Consider the following 20,999-nt stretch of genomic DNA (forward strand, 5'->3'; position numbering starts at 1 on the left):
CAAGCCAGGTGCGGTGGCACATGCCTGTAATCCCAGTGGCTTGGGTGGCTAAGGCAGGAGGATCAAAGCCAACCTCAGCAATGGCTAGGCACTAAGCAACTCAGTGAGACCCAGTCTCTAAATAAAATACAAAATAGGGCTGGGGATGTGGCTCAGTGATTGAGGCCCCTAAGTTCAATCTATAGTATAGGGAGAGGGGAAGGAAAGAAACTGACAAAATGGAATAGGAGAGGGCTTGGAAGGCCAAGCTGAGGGATGTAAATTGTATTTAATTGGATCTACCATTGTTTTTGTGCTACTGGGGATTGAACCTAGGACAAGGGTACTTGCTAGGCAAGTGTTCTACCACGGAACTACCTCCTCAGCTTCCCCTCCTCTTTTTAAATTTTATTTTGAGATGGGATCTTGCTAAGCTGCCTAGGCTAGCTTTAACCTTGAAATCCTCTGCCTCTCTCTTCTAAGTAGCATGATCACAGGTGTGTGCCACTATGCTCAGGTCCACTATTTGTTCTGAATAAAGGAGACACAGAGGATGACAGATTTGAGAAAGTCATTCCTATTTGCTAACATATAGAGGAGGTTTGAAGCTAGAAAGCTGTTGCAGGCATGAGCTGATGAAGTTTGGATCAAGCTCTTATGGTCCCAATCATTAGCATTTGTCAGTCTCTAGGAGGAAGCAGACCCTTGTTAAAACACAATTTCCTTGCCCTACGTTGAAAAGACCCTGATTCAGGAGATCTGGTGTAGGGTCTTCGACTGGGTTTTATTAATGAATGAGTCTTGGGTGATTATGATGCAGGTGGTCTTCAGACCACACTTTTAGAAATACTGCATGGATTACAGAATTGCAAAGGAAGGGGTAAATCATAGAAATATGATGGAGAAAGATGAAAAAAGACCTGTGAAGTAAGATGTAGTTAAGAAAGATATACTTAAGATGGATTAGTGCTTGCTGATAGTAGAAAGAAAAAGAGAAAAGGCTCCAAAGTTATAGGATCCTAGAGACTAGGTGGGCAGGGCTAAACTAGAGGGAACCTGGAAAAGTGTCATGTCGGGCAGAGATGACTTCAGCCCTGTGCTCAGGTGCCTGGAGGCAGACATGGGGAGATATCTGGGGACAACAGAGAGGGTGGTGAGGTAACGGGGCAGGAAATGTTGATACATTACATGACAGGAAGCAGGAGCGTACTCTCTAAAGGAGTGAAAACATTTAGAGACACTGGAGCAGAGGGAAAGGTGCAGGAATGGAAAATAATATTAGAGAAGTATCACGGTAGCTACTTTTACAGGTCAAATGAAAACATAGGATAGCTATGTCTGGTTCAGAGGCTGGTGAGTAGGATCCCTTGGCTGGCATATTTCTTTTTTTCTGGTACCAGGGATTAAACCCAGGGATGCTTAACCCCTGAGCCACATCCCCAGCCATTTTTATATTTTATTTAGAGACAGGGTCTTGCTGAGTTGCTTAGAGCCTTGCTAAGTTGCTGAGGCTGGCTTTGAACTCATTATCCTCCTGCCTCAGCCTCCTGAACTGCTGGGATTACAGGTGTGCACCACCTAGGTGCATAGGTGGCATATTTCTTCATGGCAGAAAACAGAAAGGAAATAATATGGATGAGTTCATAAGGGATCATTTGAGCTTGCCATCTTCCAGTCCTTCATGCTCTGTACTTGCAAGTAGGATCTGGAGACCTGATCCATAAATTGTGATTTCTCAAATTGTGGTGTGCAAATAAATCACATAGAGATCTTGTTATAAATAAATATTCTGATTTAATAGGTTTGGGGTGGGGTCTAAGATTCTACATTTCTAGCATACTCCCATGTGATCTCATTGCTGCCGTCCTTAGATTATGTGTTGAGAAACAAGTTATTAAAATCTCTGCTGGTGATTCTTCCATACACAGAGGCAAAAGACAGGCAGGTGGAGGAGCAGAGTAAAGCAAAAAAAAAAAAAAAAGATTTCCCATTTATACAGATAAAGTCAAACTCTAAGATGATTTAGATCAGTGGTTTTTCCATGTAGAGTAATTTTGCACTCCAGGGGACATTTGGCAATGTCTAGAGTCTTTTTTGGTTATCCCAATTTGGGGGATGCTACTGGCAGCTTGTGGGCTAGGGATGCTGTTCAGTTCTACAAGGCACAGGACAGTCTTACAGAGAATCTGATGTTCACAATGCCACGGTGAAGAAATCCTAGTTTAGAAAAAGGATTTTTTTTTTTTTTGGTAGTTGAAAGAGCACAGTGTTGTAGTCTAGGTTCAAATAGAAGCCTTGATATTTAATAGCTGTATGATCTTGGGAAAATCACTTAAGTTCGTTGAGTTTTGTTTTTTTAACTATGAAAAAGGGTTGGCAGATTGTGTTGTGTTATGACTTAATAGGTCCTCTTTTTTTTTATTTGAAGATGGATACAATATCTTTGTTTATTTATTTTTATGGTGCTGAGGATCAAACCCAGTGCCTCACACATGTGAGGCAAGCACTCTACTGATGAGCCTCAACCCCAGCCCCTTAATAGGTACTCTTTAAAATACCAGTCTCTCCCTCATCTGCATCTTAGGGTTCCTGGTCCAAGAAAGAACTAATATTTCAACAGACATGGAAGGTGAGAGAGGGACTATGCAGACTGGGCTTCTGGGCCAAGGGTAGGATGTTCAGGGCAAAGAACAAAATTTTGTTATAAATTATACTAACCACCAAGTTGCCAATAACCATGACCATCATAAAAACAATGAGGCACATGGCCTGGCCTGCCACCTCCATGCAGTCCCACATGGTCTCAATCCATTCCCCGCATAACACTCGAAAGACAATGAGGAAGGAATGGAAAAAGTCATGCATGTGCCAGCGAGGGAGTTCACAGTCCTGGTTGATCTTGCAGACACATTCTTTGTAGCTTTTCCCAAAGAGCTGCATTCCCACCACGGCAAAGATGAAGACAATAATGGCCAGCACCAGGGTCAGGTTGCCCAAGGCACCCACTGAATTTCCAATAATCTTGATCAGCATGTTCAGGGTGGGCCAGGATTTGGCCAATTTGAAGACTCGGAGCTAAGGAGAAAATAAATCAACAAAAACTAAATGATACTCAATCCATTGTCTTATCACGTGACTAAAATAAAAACATATAAAATTCATAAGATCAGCTTAAATTTATTTAACTCCCTTGAGAAATTCCCAGTACTTTCTTAGGGGTCTTAGACTAACGGGAGAAACTGAGGTATAGATAAGGGAAAACTAATTAATTTCAGAGTAAGTGAAAATTTAGAGCTAGGATCTAAGAATGCTGCCTCTAGTACTTTGTATTAGATCCCAAATCCATCTGCTTTTTAAAAACTCACACATGAACATATCTTTTTCTATTTATTTCCCATTGATGTCTCAAGGTACATGTGAAAGAAAACATGATTTGTTGGAAACTAAAAGATCAGTATGGCAAGGACAATGAGAAGAAGTCATCTATCAAAAGGCAAGCATTTAAAAATTCTAAGTATTAGCTGGACATGGTGGTGCACACCTGTAATCTCAGCAGCTTGGGAGACTGAGGCAGGAAGATTGCAAGTTCAAAGCCAGCTTCAGCAATTTAGTGAGGCTCTAAGCAACTCAGCAAGACCTTGTCTAAAAATAAAAAATAAGAAGAGGGCTAAGAGCTAGGGATGGCTCAGTATTTAAGTGCCTCTGGGTTCAATCCCAGGTTAAAAAAAAAAAATCTCTTTTGCTTGCCAATAAATAATCAATGGCTGCTACGCAATTTTGTGATATGCTCAGAATAACTTGGAGAAAAAGTACAACTCCCAAGTAGAGACAGTTCTACAAATATCATGAAAAGAGCCTATACTGTTATTAATTCAGAGGACAAAACTCTTTGATTTGAACATTTGTTTTTAATTTAAAACTTGAGTCTCATCTGAGATGGGTTGCCTTATGTGTGTATCTGGGCCACTTATATTTTTTTCCCCTTCCTGGCTTCTAATTTATTCAGGCTATTAATTTTCTGGTTTCTCTCTTTCTTTCTTTTTTTTTTTTTTAATTTTTTTAGTTGTAAGTCGACACAATGCCTTTATTTTTTACTTATTTATTTTTATGTGGTGCTGAGGATCGAACCCAGTGCCTCACCCATGCTAGGCGAATACTCTACCACTGAGCCATAACCCCGGCCCCTGGTTTCTATCTTTCATTCCTTCCACTTATAATTGATATAATAAGAACTATTCTCAAAAAGTCAACTGTGGGATGGATCTAAACCAGTTACTATTAAGCAGAGGTTTCAGAAACTTGACAGATGTTAGATGTTATTTTTGACTTACACCAAGTGAGAGCTCTGTTTTACAAATAGTTTTATTCCATTCCATTTCTTTCTTTGATTTGCTGAATATCCTGGTGAAAAAACCTTAAATCCTTTCAGTTGCAAGTGCTTAGGCATCTTCCTGATTGGGAGAGAAAACCCTAAACTGTTCTGATGCCAATGAGGCAGCAATGAGCTTGGAGTGAGATACCCTCAGTGTAATTCAGTTTCTCCAGGGACTTACTCAAGACATAACATATGCCTCTATTTACAGGTAGCTCCTTTGAGGATTTATTAACTGTTCTTTCAGGGTCATTTTAATAAATTACACATTACTTCAAATATGTTAATAAAAAATTCTTCTGAGCTAATAATGTGGAAAACCCAATGTTCAACAACTAATTTCAATATAATTTTAAAAAATTTATTTTATTCCAAATTTCTAAAAGGGGTCACTATGATAAAAGAAACAAGGAAAGCCATCTTTGAAAATGGAGAGATTCTTTCCATTTCAGGGGATGCTCAGATAAAGAAACAGTTCCCCGGTAAACTAAATTAGACCTCAGAAAAGCCCTTAAGAGGCCTTTATCTTTTAGGTTAGCATTATTTTCTGATGAAATTCCCCAAATTCATTTCTGTTTGTTTATTGACTTAAAAAACCGACTTCTACATTGTGCATTTAATGGGAAAGTTTTCAAGCTTTTAGTAGCTAAGTCAACTAAATGTCCAACTGGAATTGGGAGTAGAATATAGCTAAGGCTTTTTTTTTTTTTTTTTAAACACAATTAAATTTACTTATACAAAATTCTTTCTAGTAGTTGCAAGATAGGAAATTAAAAGAAATCGGAGAAATATGGAATACCAATCGGAAAGATCGCAGCACCGAAAGCCCCTCCACGTCTGCTAGACCCAGTTCCATTAAACTGAGGGAGACAATAAATCCGTCAAAAATGTTCCAACCTTCTTGGAAATAATAGTAGGGATCCATGGCTATGAGCTTCAGGAACATTTCCGCTGTGAAAATTCCAGTGAAAACCTAAAGAGGGGAAGGCAGGAGGTAAGGAAAAGAAATAATAGAGAACGCCTTCATCACCATCATTGGATACAGTATGTCCATGAGACCTCAAGAGGCAGGCTTGGTTTCTGCGTCCACAGATATCAATACCTGGATGTCCCACAAGCACCCCATATGATGCAGGAAAATCTCCCTATTTTCCCCTTTAATACTTTAGGGGGCTGGGGATGTGGCTCAAGCGGTAGCGCGCTCGCCTGGCATGCATGCGGCCCGGGTTCGATCCTCAGCACCACAAACAAACAAAGATGCTGTGTCTGCTGAAAACTAAAAAATAAATATTAAAAATTCTCTCTCTTAAAAAAAATGTTAAAAAAAAATAAAGACTTTAGCCCCAATGTCCCCATCTTTGTTAACAATTAAAGGCAATTAAAAAAAAACAACCTAAGTAATGTTAATTGCACACAAGGTGACTCCTTTTGACAAGGGTCAGCAGTCTCTTTGAATGTATATGCTGGGGATATTTGTTTTAAAAAACCAATTGCTTTCAGCCAGTCATGGTGGTCCCTGCCTATAGTCCCAGTGACTGAGGCGGCTGAGGCAGGAGGATCCTAAGTTTGACGCCAGCCTAGGCAACTTGGTGAGATGCTGTCTCAAAATAAAAATATAAAGGGCCTGGTGGTATAGTTCAGTGGTAGAGCACTTGCCTAGCATGTACAAGGCTCTGGTTTTAGTCCCCAGTATGGCAAAACAACAATAATAACAACACAAGAAAATAGACATTATTATTGCTGTGGGTATATACATGACTGCATGACCAATGTAATTCTGCAACCTGTACTCTCAGAAAAATGAGAAATTATATCCCATCTGATTCAAATGTATGATATGTCAAGATCATTGTACTGTCATGTGTAATTAATTAAAACAAATAAAAAAAAAGGAAAAAGAAAAAGATATTTGAAAATTAAAAAAAAAAAAAAAAGAACAACACAAGAAATCATCTCATAGAAGTAGATAGTAGTTACCAGAGGCTGGGGAGGGCAGGGAAGAGAGGGAAGGAGAGAGGTTGGTCAATGGAACTGTTACAGTTAGATAGGAGGAACAAATTCTGGAACAAGCAGGATGCCCACAGTTAGCAAAAATGTATCTTGTATTTCAAAATAGCCAGAGAGGACTTTGTTCTCATCACAAAAAAATTCTAGTGGAGGTAGTAGGTATGCTAATTGACCTGAATGTATCATTACACAATATATACATGAATTGAAACATTACACTGTACCTCATAAATATGTACAATTATGTGACAATTAAAATATAAAAACAAAACTTGTAAAAAAAAAAAAAAAGATCATTGATTGTTATTAGCCCTCACTTGATAGTATAGGTCTTAGGAAACCAAGACATATTTGACACGATTTTTTCTTTTTAAGTCATAAAAGCAGTTGAATAGCATCAAAAGTGTGTAAAATATAGTAAAAAAATACCCATAATCTCATTACTTTGCATATCATTATTATTCTTACGCATTCTCTTACTTTTTCATATACATTCTGACAGTATTAAAAATCACAGAACACATAATATCTTAGGTCTTATTTATGATCCATCTATGCTGCGTTTTTCTAATTTCTGCTTTTATTGCTATATAAGAGACTACTGGTGGTTGGGTGCAGTGGCACATGCTTGTAATCCCAGTTACTTGGGAGGCCGAGGCAGGAGGACTCGAAGTTTGAGGCTAGCCTCAATAATTTAATGAGACCCTGTTTCAAAAGAAAACAATTTAAAAAATGGCTGGTGGTATATCTCAGTGGTAGAGCACCCCTGGATTAAATCCCTAATAACACACACACACACACACACACACACATACAATTATACTGGTGCCTACCACACATGAGGCCCTTGATTTAATCCCTAGCACTGTAAAGAAAAAGAGAATGTGTGTGTGTGTGTGTGGGGGGGGGGGCGGGGGGGATAGATTCTACTAGGTGACTATACGTTCAAGAATTTTTCTTATTGTTAGAGACTTTGGTGCTTCCTTCTTGATTTTTTTCAATATGATAATGATGTAAGAAGTGTTAGGTTTGCAGTTTATTGTGCACAAGAATGACTTATTCCCTAGGTCGCCTCCTCCCACTCTTTTACCTGACAGAGCACCTTGTGTTTCCAAGGCCGCCTTATCCTGCAGTCTTATTAAGGTAATATGCAGGTGTCCCCTATGAAAAGATGAATACCCTCTGGCCACATAACAGACTTTTACTGAAAACTATGTTTTTAGAGGGGAGGGTTTTTCATGCAATAGGTTTACAACCATCATAATAATTAGTGCTTGTAATAACTACCTGATCACCAAGTTTATATGTAAAGAAGTTTTTTTTTTTTTTTTTAGAGAGAGAGCGAGAATTTTTTTTAATATTTATTTTTTAGTTTTCAGCAGACACAACATCTTTGTTTGTATGTGTGAGGATTGAACCCGGGCCGCACGCGTGCCAGGCGAGCGCACTACCGCTTGAGCCACAATCCCAGCCCACATGTAAAGAAGTTTAAGAGGGCTGAGGTTGTGGCTCTGTGGTAGAGCGCTTGCCTAGCATGGGTGAGGCACTGGGTTCGAGTCTCAACCACACATATTAATTAATTAATTAATTAATAAAGGTCCATCAATAACTAAAAAGAAAATAATAAAAAAAAAGAAGTTTAAGAAAAGCTTTGAAGACACAGTCTGAGAATTAAAAATAGTAAAAAATGCTTACATTATAGATGCTGTTTAGAAATATGTTAAATTAATATATAGCAGTCACAAAATAGAAGGACTTGATAGAAACACATGAAAATGGATAAATGGGCTCTTAATTTTTCTATTTGAAGATGCAGTATTGTAAAATGGGAAAAAATTCCTAAAGAGATTCAATTTTGCAAAATCAAAGCTCCTAGTGCAAGCTAAGTATCTGCACATGGAATAGTCCCTATCCCCCAGGTTAAGGCCACGTAGGGACAGCTAAGCAAATGCTGACATATATTTCAACCTTTGTGTAAATCCAGCATAGTTTTCTACATCTAGAAATGTTAGCCTGTTTAACAAATACTAAGCAGAAGCTTGATCTATTATCCCATGGTCTCATGGTGAACATATAGGAAGTGCTCAGTAATAAGCACTAGCTGACTGACCATAACAGCTGCACCAGGAAAACGCTAGTTCTAACAGGGAACTCAACAATTGCAGTTAACGTGGTGCTGCCTGTAACTGGAATGAATGATTCTGGATGCCCAGTAGGAACTGTTCACAACAGAGGCCAGCTGCCACATTGCTTTGGCACATGGTATGCTATTAGTTGGGTTGTATGTCAAAATGCATCTGGAACTATTAGTTGTGTGACAGAATTATTTTTTTTTTAAAGACTGAGACAAGTGCTGGGTACAGTGGTGCATACCTATAATCCCAATGACATGGAAGGCTGAGACCGAAGGACTGAAAGTTCAAGGCCAGCCTCAGAAAGTTTGAGGCCAGCCTGTGCAATTTATCCTGACCCAAATTAAAGAATAAAAAGGGTTGGGGATATAGCTCAGTGGTAGAACACCCTGGGTTCTGTTCCTCGTATTGCGGGGGCGGGGGGCGGGAGAGAGAGAATGGATTTAAAGTTATCCCTACAGTAACACTCTTACTAGCACTGTGATGATTCTAGGGGAGAAAAAGGGACTTATAAGCAGCACATCAGCAACTGCACATAAGTGTCAATCTTGTGATCATCACCAGATATTCACCTAAGAATTTATGTTCTAATACCATCATTCTAGAAGTATAGGAGAGGATCCTTGGGGTCTCTAAGATCCTTTTAAGGTACATGTAGTCCTCCTTTTCTAACTACATGTATTGGAGCCCAAGTGGGATGGCAGGGGTTCAGCTCAGGATGGGGAGACAGTCCTTGAGGAGGCGAGATGTCCTGTAGGGGACAAGCCTGGCATGTGCTATCAGAACCAGGGAGAGGTGTCCACTTTGGGAGACAGTCCAGTGAGGGCTATCAGAGGTAGGACAAGGAGGGTGACACCATAGGATGTAGCCTAGGATGACTATACCACACAGATAGAGGCCCAAGTAACCAATATTAACTCAGACCTCTGTAGCATAGAATGGGAGGGTGTCCACATTGGAGGGAGGTAGGAGAGCTGGCAGAGAGTAAGAGCTTAAGTATGGTGCAGATGGTGTCTCCAGGGTAGGACACATGAGTAGAGTGAGGAGGAGCTCCTCATAAGGGAAGACCCAACCTGGATATCAGCCCATAGAGGGATGAGGACGGTGTTCACACAGGGAGGTAGTCCACTGCAGGATGTGAGAGCCCAGCTAGGTGAGAGGGATGTGTTCAGCCACTGAGCCAGGTGGAAGGATAGCCTAGAGAACAAGTATGGGGATGTGGAGTGAGGGGAGTGTCCATGCAGACAGGTGTCATCCACTGTCCATGGAGACAGGTAGTAGCCTTAGCAGGCTAAAGAGAGGCAGCCTGGTATGGGGAGCAAGATCTAGCAGGATAAAGAGAGCACCGTACACCTAATGCTGGGGAAAGGCTGCTGTGTGGTGAGAGGCTGTCCGTATGCAGAAGGTCCCCTGGGAGGCATCAGAGTCAAGTGGGATAGGGGAAACAATGATGGCTTGCATGGGCTGTCAGAGCTTGCAAAGTGTGGCGGGGGCATCTGTCCACTTGGAAGATACTGGCAAGGATGCTGGGGGTGGAGGCATCAACCTCTGTGCATGCTGAGGATGCCCAGAATGGAGAGTCAGTGCCTGAACATAGTGGGGAGGGTAGCCACACTGTAAGAGGTAACGGTGGCTTTCTGACCAAGTAAGTGTATCAAAGAGAGTAGCAATGAATTTCTTTCTGAGCAAACTAGAAAGTACCTAGTGGGTCCTGGACTAGAACTGGAAGTTACACTATCCTCTCATGGTTGTCAACACATATAGCAAGCTTGCTCTAAATGGCTCATCCTTTACCATGAGGGTTGTATGTTGCTCTAAGCAATAAGCACACCCAGATCAGTTTCAAATATTATTTCCATTAAAAGATCAAGTCTTTTTGAGAAATGGCTGATTGCATTTCCAAAATGCAAAATCAGCCTGCCCAGAAAGCAAGGACATATCAAAAAACAAGGATATATCAAAGCAAGGATATATCAAAAGACACACAAGTTAATCTACAGGGCCTTCCAATGGTCAAGTTTAAATGTGAAAGTAGATAACATTATTGGATTATAACTCATTGAATAGAACTGAAAACCATGAGTTCATACTGACATAAAAAAAGGAATAACTCAAAAGTTGAGTGAACAGGAAATTTAGATAGTTTCAAAATGTTTGCCTCACAAATACTTATTAATCATAAATGTGAAAAGAGTAACTCTATAGGGAGAAGCCTGGCAGACACTACCTTAATCAAATGATCAAATGAATATTATCAGTAACAGAATAAAGGGAATTTTGTGACACCTAGTAGATACAATGAGAGGAAGGCAACCTAACTTGTGTGATATCCCTATTCAAAGGCAAAACTTACATCTAATCAAGTGGAAGCATCAGACAAATGCAAATTGAGAGAATTCTACAAAATAAGCGGCCATGTAATCTTCAAAGTGTCAAGGCCATAAAACCAATAAAAGCCTGTGGAACTCTTCTGGGATAGAGAAGATTAAATAGATATGACAATTAAATGCAAAGGGTAATTTGGGACCTGCATCCTTTTGTTATAAAGATCATCACTGGGATCTCTGGCAAAACCTGAAAAGGACCTGAGAATTAGAGTTTGTAATGTAGTAAGATTAATCTCATGATTTTGACGTTATATGATGGTTATGTAGGAGAATGTATTTGTTTATTAAAAAAACTCACACACACATTAAAGTATTTGGAGTGATAAGGCTATGTTGGTAAGTTACTCTTAAAAGTTTTTTATACTGTACTTGAAACTTTTCTGTAAGGTTCAGATTGTTACTATAATGCACTAATAACAATTTTAAAAATACTCAGATTGTTTAAAAGCAACCTTATAAACTTACTGTTGTATTCATTTGGTTCAAAACAGGCAAGAAAATAATCATTACATTTACCTACTATATAATACAAAGTCTATATAAGTCACATAGCCTCCCTGGGCTTCAATTTTCTTCATAAAACATGGGAATTGAATGGAATTATTTCTAAGATTCTTCCTATGAAGAATTTTCTCTTTCAGGGAGTTGGTGGAAGAGGCAGAAAACTTCAATTTGCAGAAGGCTATTCTCATTTTCCCTCAAAAACATCTACGTGATTGATTGTCTAGGGATCAATAGAATTTAACTCACTGTCCCAGGTGCTGGGAAAAGTCTCCTCTTTCCATCCTAAGACAAGCTTGTACCTTGCTTCAACCAATCTAGTCAACCTCACTTTTTTCCATCCTCTTATTCTTAGATCAAAGATTCTATCCAAATCTCAAAATCTTTGAAAATTCTCCTACTGAATTATATTAATGCAGTTCCTAATATTTACAGGGTACTTTTAACTACCCCAAATATTTTTGAATAGGTTCTCATTTTATCCTCCCAACCACGGAGGAGATGGCATTATCCTCATTTCACAGGTGCAGACCGTTTCTCCACAGAAATCAATGTCTGATTTAAGGTTAAGCAATCTCTAACAGGAACCAACACCCGAATCTTCTGGCTTCTAATTCTGTGTTGTTTTCACCAATTCAGCACTTGTTTTTTCCTTTTTTGTGGTGCTTGGGATGGAACCCAAGGGCCTCACACGTGCTAGGCAAGCACTCTACCACTGAGCCACCACCCCAGCCTCAACACTCATGTTGATTGGCAGCAAATATGTCTTTGAGTTTCTGCTACCATCCAGAAAACACTCAAATGTACGTTTCCTTGAGGTCCAGCAAATACCCAACTTCCTTATCTGACATCTCCACTCAGTGGATAGACACCTCTCAACCAGTACGTACAAACAGAACTCTGGATTTTAAACTCCAAAGATGTTTCTTCTTCAGTAATCCCCATTTTTCCATCAGTTACTAAACTCTGAATCTAGGCATCACTTATTTTTTCCCTCACTTTCATACCCAGCCCACAGTCTGCAGAACCATTCACTACTCTATTCGGACTATTAACTGTTCAGTCACTGTCCCCTGAACTCTTGCCTTCTTGTTTTAGAACTGGGTTCTGAGTTGGCTTGCCTTGGGAGTCCCTGAGTATTAGCTGCAGACATCTTTTTCTTCACTGACAGCTGTCAGCAAAGTCCTCTGAATGCTCACAACTCTAATTTAGGTGTCATCTTAAGCCTTAGTAGACTTTTAAGGAAGGAAAATAAAAGTTATTTGCTAGCCCAGTGCAGAGGCAATAATACTGGTGGTAGGTGAAAAGGCCTCTCAAAATCCCTTTGGTATCATGGACCGATTCTGCCAAAAGCAAGGAAAAGCTCAGACATGGAGGAAAATGCAATGCTACAGAGAAAACACCACTGTCACCACCATCAACAATGAGCATCATCAGATCATGTTTCTTGTTACTAACTCTTGGCTATCTCTGATTGCTGACTGGCTTAAGATGCTGCTTGATGACCAAGGCTTCTAGTCAGTCACACAATGTCCACCACAAAGTCAGTCAGCAGGATTCCAGCACAGTCCCAAGACTGTTGTTTCCAAAACTATAGTTTCACTGTGCTGCCCTTAAGAAGCCTGAGCAGTCACTAACCCCAGATATGGAGACTTGGCAAGACCACAGAACCATCTGGGGTGTGTAGCAGGAAACACTACAGGCTAAAGGTAAAAGATCTTTTTGCCATATGTTTTCAGAATGGGAACTAAAAATGATATTATAGAATATCTAATAAATGGTAGGTATTGGGGGCTGAGGCTGTAGCTCAGTGGTAAAGCGCTTGCTTTGCACGCGTGAGGCACTGAGTTCAATCCTCAGCACCACATAAAAATAAAGATAATGTGTGTTCATCTACAACTAGAAAATATATATATGTAAAATATTAAAAAAATAAATAAATGGTAGGTATTATAATTAAGGTGGAAGCTCCGTAAGAGAGAACAAAAAAGATGAAACGAATGAATAGGACACTCTAAGAAGAGATCATGCTCCAGTTAAAAATTGGGAGCTAGATATAAACATACCCATGGGCAACCCCAAAGGAATAATAAGGCCCAGATGACCTAGAGGATTCTTTCTAACTCTTTACTGTCCATTAGAACTCAATCAACTCCTGATTTTCGTACCAAGGAAGTAAAACAAATCATCTCTAAATAACAAGTACTCGATTCAGAATACACTGTGTAATCTATTTTTAAAAACTGCAGCTTATTGCATTTGGGAGGCCAAAGTAGGAGGGTTGCAAGTTGTAGGCCAACCTCAGCAACTTAGCAAGACCCTGTCTTGAAATATAAAATAAAAAGGCTGGGGATGTAATTCCATGGTAAAATCCCCTGGGTTCAATCCCTAGTACCAAAATAAATAAATAAATCTGCATTCTTATGAATAATATAATAAATTAAATGTGACTTAAGCTAACATTAAAATAAATTTGGCACAGATCAACTAATAGCAGAAACTGGATGATGGCCCAGAAATTGGACGGAAAGGGGAACCAGCATAGGATTAAAAATTTCCCATAAATAATCCCCACATGGATAAGTAAGAGCTGACAGTGCAGTAAATTTCAGTGCTTAATGCACTAAAGAGCTGCCCTATTTTGTGGTGGTTGTTACTTGAGGTGAAAGGGGAAGTTATTTGCTAGAACAATGCAATGCAGGAATCAATGTGAGAAATGGAATGAGGGAAAAAAAAGCCCACAGAAGTTCTTGGCTCAGGCTGCTGAAACCAACCCACTGTCCCATTCTGTCACCATGGTTGGTTTCCTGCCAATAGCTCCTAAATGACGTCTTCAAAGTTCTGTAGAAAGAGGAAACAGCTGAGGGATCACAACAGTGAGCAGAAGTGCTGGTGTCATGGCATATGTGGAAGCATTTGTCTTCCAATTAACTATTACTTTCTTGTCAACTTGTCAACTCCAGTACCAGAAAAAGATGTTCTATAGGCAAAACATGCTCAAATCATCATATCAGGACACAGCACTCCACCTTACCAGATTTCCTACAGCCAAGACGTGCTCAAACTGTGGCGTCATAGGATGGTGCTCCATTGCCATAAAGAGCGTATTTAGAACAATGCAGATGGTGATGGCTAAGTCCACAAAAGGGTCCATAACAATCAAGTTCACAATCTCTTTGAGTTTTATCCAGTAGGGGTGGCACTCCCAGATGAGAAAAGTATTGGCAAATTTATACCAGCATGGTGGACACTTTCTCTGAGACTCTTCCAGCTCTGCAGTAAGAAGAAAAAAAAAAGGCCCCTTAATCAGAGTGAGAAAGCAAAGGGACAATATGATCTTTGAGGTCAGGTCGTTATTATTGTTATTATTATGAGAATAAAGAATATTTAAGTGTTAATATTCCTAAGTATTTCCCTCCATTCTTTCCCTTAAAGTAGAGAGGAGGCATGATCCATGCAAGTCACTTCCCTATCAACAATGATCCAGTTATAATTTATATAAGACCCAACATTCTAGTTACAGTGTAGACCACAGTAGTTAGGAGCTTAGCCTCTGGGGTCTGACTTCTTGGTTCAACTTGCTTCAACACTTACAAGTTGTGTGAACTCAGGCAAGGTAATTGATTTCTCTAGGCCTCAGTTGCCTTGTCTGTAAAACTGAGCATACACTTTTTTTAGGTTCTGGGACTAACTGAGTTGTATAACTCATTTTAAGAGGTTATATGAGTAGGATTAAGGGTTAAAGGAGATGATGCATCTAAAGCAGTCAGCACAGTGCCTGGCACAAGGCAGGTCCTCATTAAATGGTAGGGATTATATTATACATTGTAACAATAAGTTCTTATCAGAGAAGCACAGACCCTAAAGCCAGACACACCTAACTTTAATACTAGCTTAGACATCTGCTAAGTGTAGGACCTTGAGTATGTTGCTTCAATTTGTTGTGAGAATTAAAGGAGTTAAGATATCCACAAAGTGCCTAAGAACACATAGCACAGAGTAAGTTCGATGGAAGCCTTTGCTCTTATTATTATCTTCATCAGCAGGATCAGCATTGTCAGCTAGCCACCATGTGGAGTATATCTATTATGTTCTCAAAGAAGCACATACAAGTCACTGCTCCTACCTTCAGTGAGTTTGTAATTCACAGCTGAGTTAGAAATATAATTCATATCCTTAATCCCTTCTTTCCTTTTTCTTTCTCCTTCTCTCTTGCCCTTTCCTACTCTCATCTTTTCCTTCTGTCGTTGTAGTTTTTCTCTTCCCCTCGTCTCTTCTTTCCTTTTTCTCTCTCTCCTTTTGTCTCACCCTCTCTTTCTTTTAAAAGAAGAACCCCCCCCCTTTTTTTTCCAAATAAGATCTCATAAGCCAAGAACTGCTGGAGTTATAGCAGGATAGGAGCCTGGAGCCCTGTATAGTTGACTTCTTCCTTTCCTGAGACACCTCTCCAGAATCCTAGGTTCTCCTCATACAGATGGAGAAGCTGCTGGACTAGATGGTCTCCATGGTTATTTATGAAGCAAAAGATTAAAAAGAACAAAGGTAGAGAGTCACTCAGCTGGTAGTCACACAGCATAGGTATGAAGACCTAGGTAATAAAGTTCTCCATGAATTAAGTATGAACTGTGTAATACTTGGATTACAAAACCCCAAGGTCCTTGACCTAAGAGGATGCTTTTTAAAAGAGAAAACCTATTAGAATGATAATTCTTAGAAAGAAGGTATTGTTTCTAAAGGATTGGCTATTATAGCTTCCTCCACCCTGCCTAATCCTACTGACAAAATAAAACTCATTGTGGTAATTAAAAAAGAGCTCTCTAACATTGCCCCCCAAAACAAGATGGCAGCCATAAATCAGTCTCCTTTCCCTTTCTCCAACCAGCTGGATGGTGCCCATGGTGATGGCTTTATTTTAGATGGGGTGTTAGTTGGGTGTCTGATTGGCTCCCTGGTTGCTAAGAAAATGGTTGCCTTGGTTTTTCAGATTTAAGGGCCACAGTAAGCGCCACGTGGGAGTTTGCGTGGGAAAGGAAGTCTGTGAAGAAAATTTGCTTTGGCTTCTTCCTCATAGAACTCCCTCCCTTCCCAAGGTAAATTTAGTTTTCTTCCCCAAAAAAGAAAATGAAAAGGTTCTCTTATTTCCATAAATTCTTATAGTACATATTTGGAAATTTGGTTCCGTTTCTTTTTAAATTTCCTCCTTCTCCAAATGTCTGTAGCCCGCCAGCACCTGGAGGTTGAAGCCTGACTGTTCACATTTCTGACAGATGACACAGTTGCCATGTTTTACAATGTACTAGGCCGAAAGTCCTTTGAAATAGCAAGAGGGTTTTCCTACCCTACTGGGCACCAAGAAGATCCCTACCGGGATATTAAAAATCTCTTATCCACATTAACTGAGAAGAGGGAATCTTCAGGATAATCTTTTATCCCACAGAAACAATGTGGGGTTTAGGAGCTAGAAAAGATTACTAGGTGAATAGGGAGGTTTATAAAATGACCTACAACTTTGCAAATTGTTACTGGCTCCACTGTCTGGATGGTGAACTATCTGGTCTGGAAGAATGGGTTAATAGAAGGGTTAATAGAAGGGAGTGAGGTGTCCAAAGGTCTGTGGGTTTCCCCTATTTTTTTTTTAATATTTTTTCCCTTAGTTGTTGATAGATCTTTTTTTTTTTAATATTTACTTTTTAGCTTTAGGTGGACACAATATCTTTATTTTATTTTTATGTGGTGCTGCGAATCGAACCCAGTGCCTCACACATGCAAGGCAAGTGTGCTACTGCTGAGCCACAGTCCCAGCCCTCTACTTTGTTTTTTGACATTTTCAGAGAGTTTACTGCAGGTCTCAGCCTGGGGGTACTGGGAATGGTTTTCTGAGAGAGCCTAAGTCCACAAAGACTAAGAGGTTTCTGAAGACAGGGTTTCTCTTAATTCAGCAACTTTTTTTTTATATTGAGGGTGGTTTACCACTGAGCTACATCCCCAGCCCTTTTAATTTACTTATTTTTTTAAAAAAATTTGAGATAGGATCTTACCAAGTAGTTTAGGGTCTTGCTAAATTGCTAAAGCTAGTCTTGAACTTCCAATCCTCCTGACTCATCCTCCTGAGTCACTGGGATTATAGGCTTGTGCCACTGTGCATGGCTCAATTCAATAACTCTTAAGCACTTGCAATGTGCTCTGCACTAGGGGTATACTGATGAAAAGTCCCACCCTCACAGAGCTTTCAGACCTGCAGAAAAGTCAGATATCAAACAAGTAACCGCACTGACCCTCAGTGCTTATCAGATGAGTTAAAGAATGAGTAAATAAACAACGGCAGCAACAGTTACAGCCAGTCACTTCTAGGAAGTGTCTGAAACAGTTTACCTGAGAGTAATGCCAAGTCCCATCATTAATTCCTCACTCTTACTTCCCTAGCTACCTTCCACAGCTTTGCTGCTTTGAGAAGTCAGACTACACTATTCTTTGTTTATACCCCACTCCAGACTTCTGAAATATCCCCCTCTGAAATTTATGGCTCTGCTAGTTATGAATCCTGCTGAGTTTACTTGATCCTAGGGAGTATGTCTGCAATAGGATGGGCTGAGATAGGCAGAGTTTTCTAACTGATTACAGGATTCTAGAATTCTTCACTGTAGTTTCTAGGTAGGTAGGAACCTACTTTTTTGGTTTCAAAAAAAATAATTATTTTAGGGCTGAGGCTGTGGCTCAGTGGTAGTGCACTTGCCTAGCATGTGTGAGGTACTGGGTTTGATCCTCAGCAGCACCACATATAAATAAATAAAATAAAGATCCATCAACAACTAAAAAAATATATAAAAATAATTATTTTAATCTTTGTATTAAAATAACATCAGTTTCCTAACTGAAAGTCTGGGAAGCAGGAATAATTATTCATTCATTGCTGGCTGTTAATGTAGCAACCATTAAATATGGAGGATTGGGCTGGGGATGTGGCTCAAGCAGTAGTGCGCTCGCCTGGCATGCATGCGGCCTGGGTTCGATCCTCAGCACCACATACAAATAAAGATGTTGTGTCTGCCGAAAACTAAAAAAATAAATATTAAAAAATTCTCTCTCTCTCTAAAAAAAATATGGAGGATTTGTCAGAATGGTTAAATAGTAATAGATCCTTTTCTTTTTCACCCATCTTGCTATTTTGCCCAGGCTAGTCTCAAACTTGGGACTCAGCGATCCTCCTGCTTCCAAGTAGCTGGGACCACTCCAGAATAGTCTGAACATATAATGAGTCAAATGACGATATAGGCAGAATCAATGGGAATATTGCAAAGAAAAACCCAGTCACCGACTTTACCTCTAAGAGGAGCCTGGAATGTACACCAGGCCTGGAGAAAGGGCTGATACTTGCCAGGGGCCCCATGGTCTAAGGGAAAATCCTCAGCTAATCCTCAATCTGTCACATGTCTGGAGATAACCACCTCAAATAGAGAGTTTGGCACTGACAACAACATCGCTGCAGATGTGCTATGATTCAATAGTGGCTGCTCTTTCCCTGTGGCAGAGTGCCTAAAGTAGAGGGGGTTCAACTTACCTAGTCACACGTCAAATGTATTTATGGATATGTGGGGGTGTTTGAAGAGAGGCAGAATTAGGTGCAATCAAAATGCAGAGTACATTCTTCCCTCAAGAAAACCCAAAAGGGATCTAAGTAATTAAAAGGAAGAGAAAAAGGTATGGTTTGGGGTAGAGGCCATTAAAAGGAAGAGAAAAAGGTGTGGTTTGGGGTAGAGGCCATGAAGGGGATTCCATCATGTATCTTTTCAGTGCTTGACCCACATTCCCTGATGTCTCACAACACCCCACAGGCTCCTCATGATGCCGATTACTGAGGCTTCCTGAGATTTTCTGGTTCATTCTCTGTTGCTCCTTCAGCCTTTTTACCTGTCTATATACGATGTTGACAGATTTGAAGTACTTGTTTGATTTTCTGCACATCAATTTGTGAAGAGAATTTGTGATACTGTTTTCTACAACCAGTAAGATCTATTCCTAAAACTTGGAGATAGTTTTTGAAAAACTCAGATCAAGGGACAGGGATTATATTTACCATGCACACTACATACTTATATCTCAGCAGCATCACAGGGCACATACCTTCTACTAGTGTATTTGTAACAACACTCATTATACTGTTGATTCTGTCCTTCCGTCCATAGGAGGCCAGTTGGTCCATGGACACTAAAAGAGATCCAGGGCCTTTTTTCTTAATTTCCACCTCAGTTGTTGCCTATAAAAAGATAGCAATAGGGTAAGAAAGATCTGATAAATGTAAGGCTGGGCCTTATTGGATAGATGGTCCAGAGTATGAGCAAGAACATATAATCTTCATTACTTCTTAAATTTATTTTCTAACACCAATTCAGCAATCTAGTCACTTCAAGAATGAAATAAGTTGGCTACAGTTCATCCTTAGTTGTCTAGATAAGACCAAGTCACTTAAGTTATGCAAATCTACAATGAATCCAAGAATCTGGCTGGGACCCAAATACCTCACTTGGTTAATTCCAACCACAGAGTAGAAAGACCAAACCCCCCAGGGAACTACCACTAGGAGTGGACCCTGAGTTTTCCTGTCTAATCTTACATCCATGGCATTTGGCTAGAACTGGTTCACATGATAAAATAAGTCAAATTCACTTTTACCTGAAATTTCACTGAGGCTAAGTTCCTGATCACACTGAAAATTATGGATATTGTTTCTTCCCTGGGTAGGAGCACCATTACTCTTAACAAATCATCCCTTTCAGAGACCAAATAAGCATTAGCCTAACTAAACATTAGCAAATTGAAGTTATACTTCAAATCTCCTCTGAGCCACTGTAAGAAAAACACATATGTATATATATATATATGAATATATATATATATATATATATATATATATATATATATATATATATATATGTGTGTGTGTATATGTGCGTTGTGTGTTTGTGCGTGCATGTGTGTATGTGTGTATTTTTTCCCTCTTTTTTCCAATTTTGAGACAGGGACTTGCTAAGTTGCTCAGGCTGGCCTCAAATTTGTGGTCCTCCTGTCTCAGCCTCCTAAGTAGATGAGATTACTTACAGGCACGTCCACTATGCTTGGCCTTATTATAATGTTTACTTTGCCACATCACAATTTTATTTTATGAGTTAACGTGCAACGTTCAAATTCCAAACCAAATAAAAGTGAAATAAAAATCATCAAATTGTTATAAAAATATTTGTTAGATGCTTTACCTTGGGCAATAATGGTATAATGGATTATAGGAAAGTTTTTCTTTCTTTTGGATACCAGGGGATTGAACCCAGGGGCACTTAACACTGAGCTATATCCCCATCACTTTTTATTTTTCATTTTGAGACAGGGTATTGCTAAGTTGTTCAGAGCCTCGCCAACTTGCTGAGGCTGGCCTTGAACTTTCAATCCTCCTGCCTCAGCCTCCCGAGACACTGAGATTATAGGTGTGTACCACTGTGCCCAGCCAGAAAGGGTTTCTTATTGTCCCTTATTTATGCTTTTGTGAATATTCTACACCAGATTAGCTTAACACTTAGCTGTCTAGTGACAGCTGTACCATGTCACCTATATGAAATTGTCTGCTCCTTC

General features: G+C 39.7%; 1 protein-coding gene across 1 annotated transcript in view; it reads right to left on the reverse strand.

Annotated features, from left to right (window-relative positions):
- Positions 1-20,999, reverse strand: part of Scn8a (sodium voltage-gated channel alpha subunit 8) — a 180,408-nt gene that overhangs the window by 36,313 nt on the left and 123,096 nt on the right. The window contains exons 15-18 of the mRNA XM_027949788.2: positions 19,500-19,632; positions 14,413-14,651; positions 5,151-5,324; positions 2,698-3,054 (exon numbers count right to left, since the gene is read on the reverse strand). Of these exons, the coding sequence (XP_027805589.1) occupies positions 2,698-3,054; positions 5,151-5,324; positions 14,413-14,651; positions 19,500-19,632 (903 nt within the window). The remainder of the gene's footprint in view (positions 1-2,697; positions 3,055-5,150; positions 5,325-14,412; positions 14,652-19,499; positions 19,633-20,999) is intronic.

The sequence above is a fragment of the Marmota flaviventris genome, chromosome 3 (genome assembly GCF_047511675.1).
Source record: "Marmota flaviventris isolate mMarFla1 chromosome 3, mMarFla1.hap1, whole genome shotgun sequence".
In the NCBI taxonomy this organism is placed as follows: domain Eukaryota; kingdom Metazoa; phylum Chordata; class Mammalia; order Rodentia; family Sciuridae; genus Marmota; species Marmota flaviventris.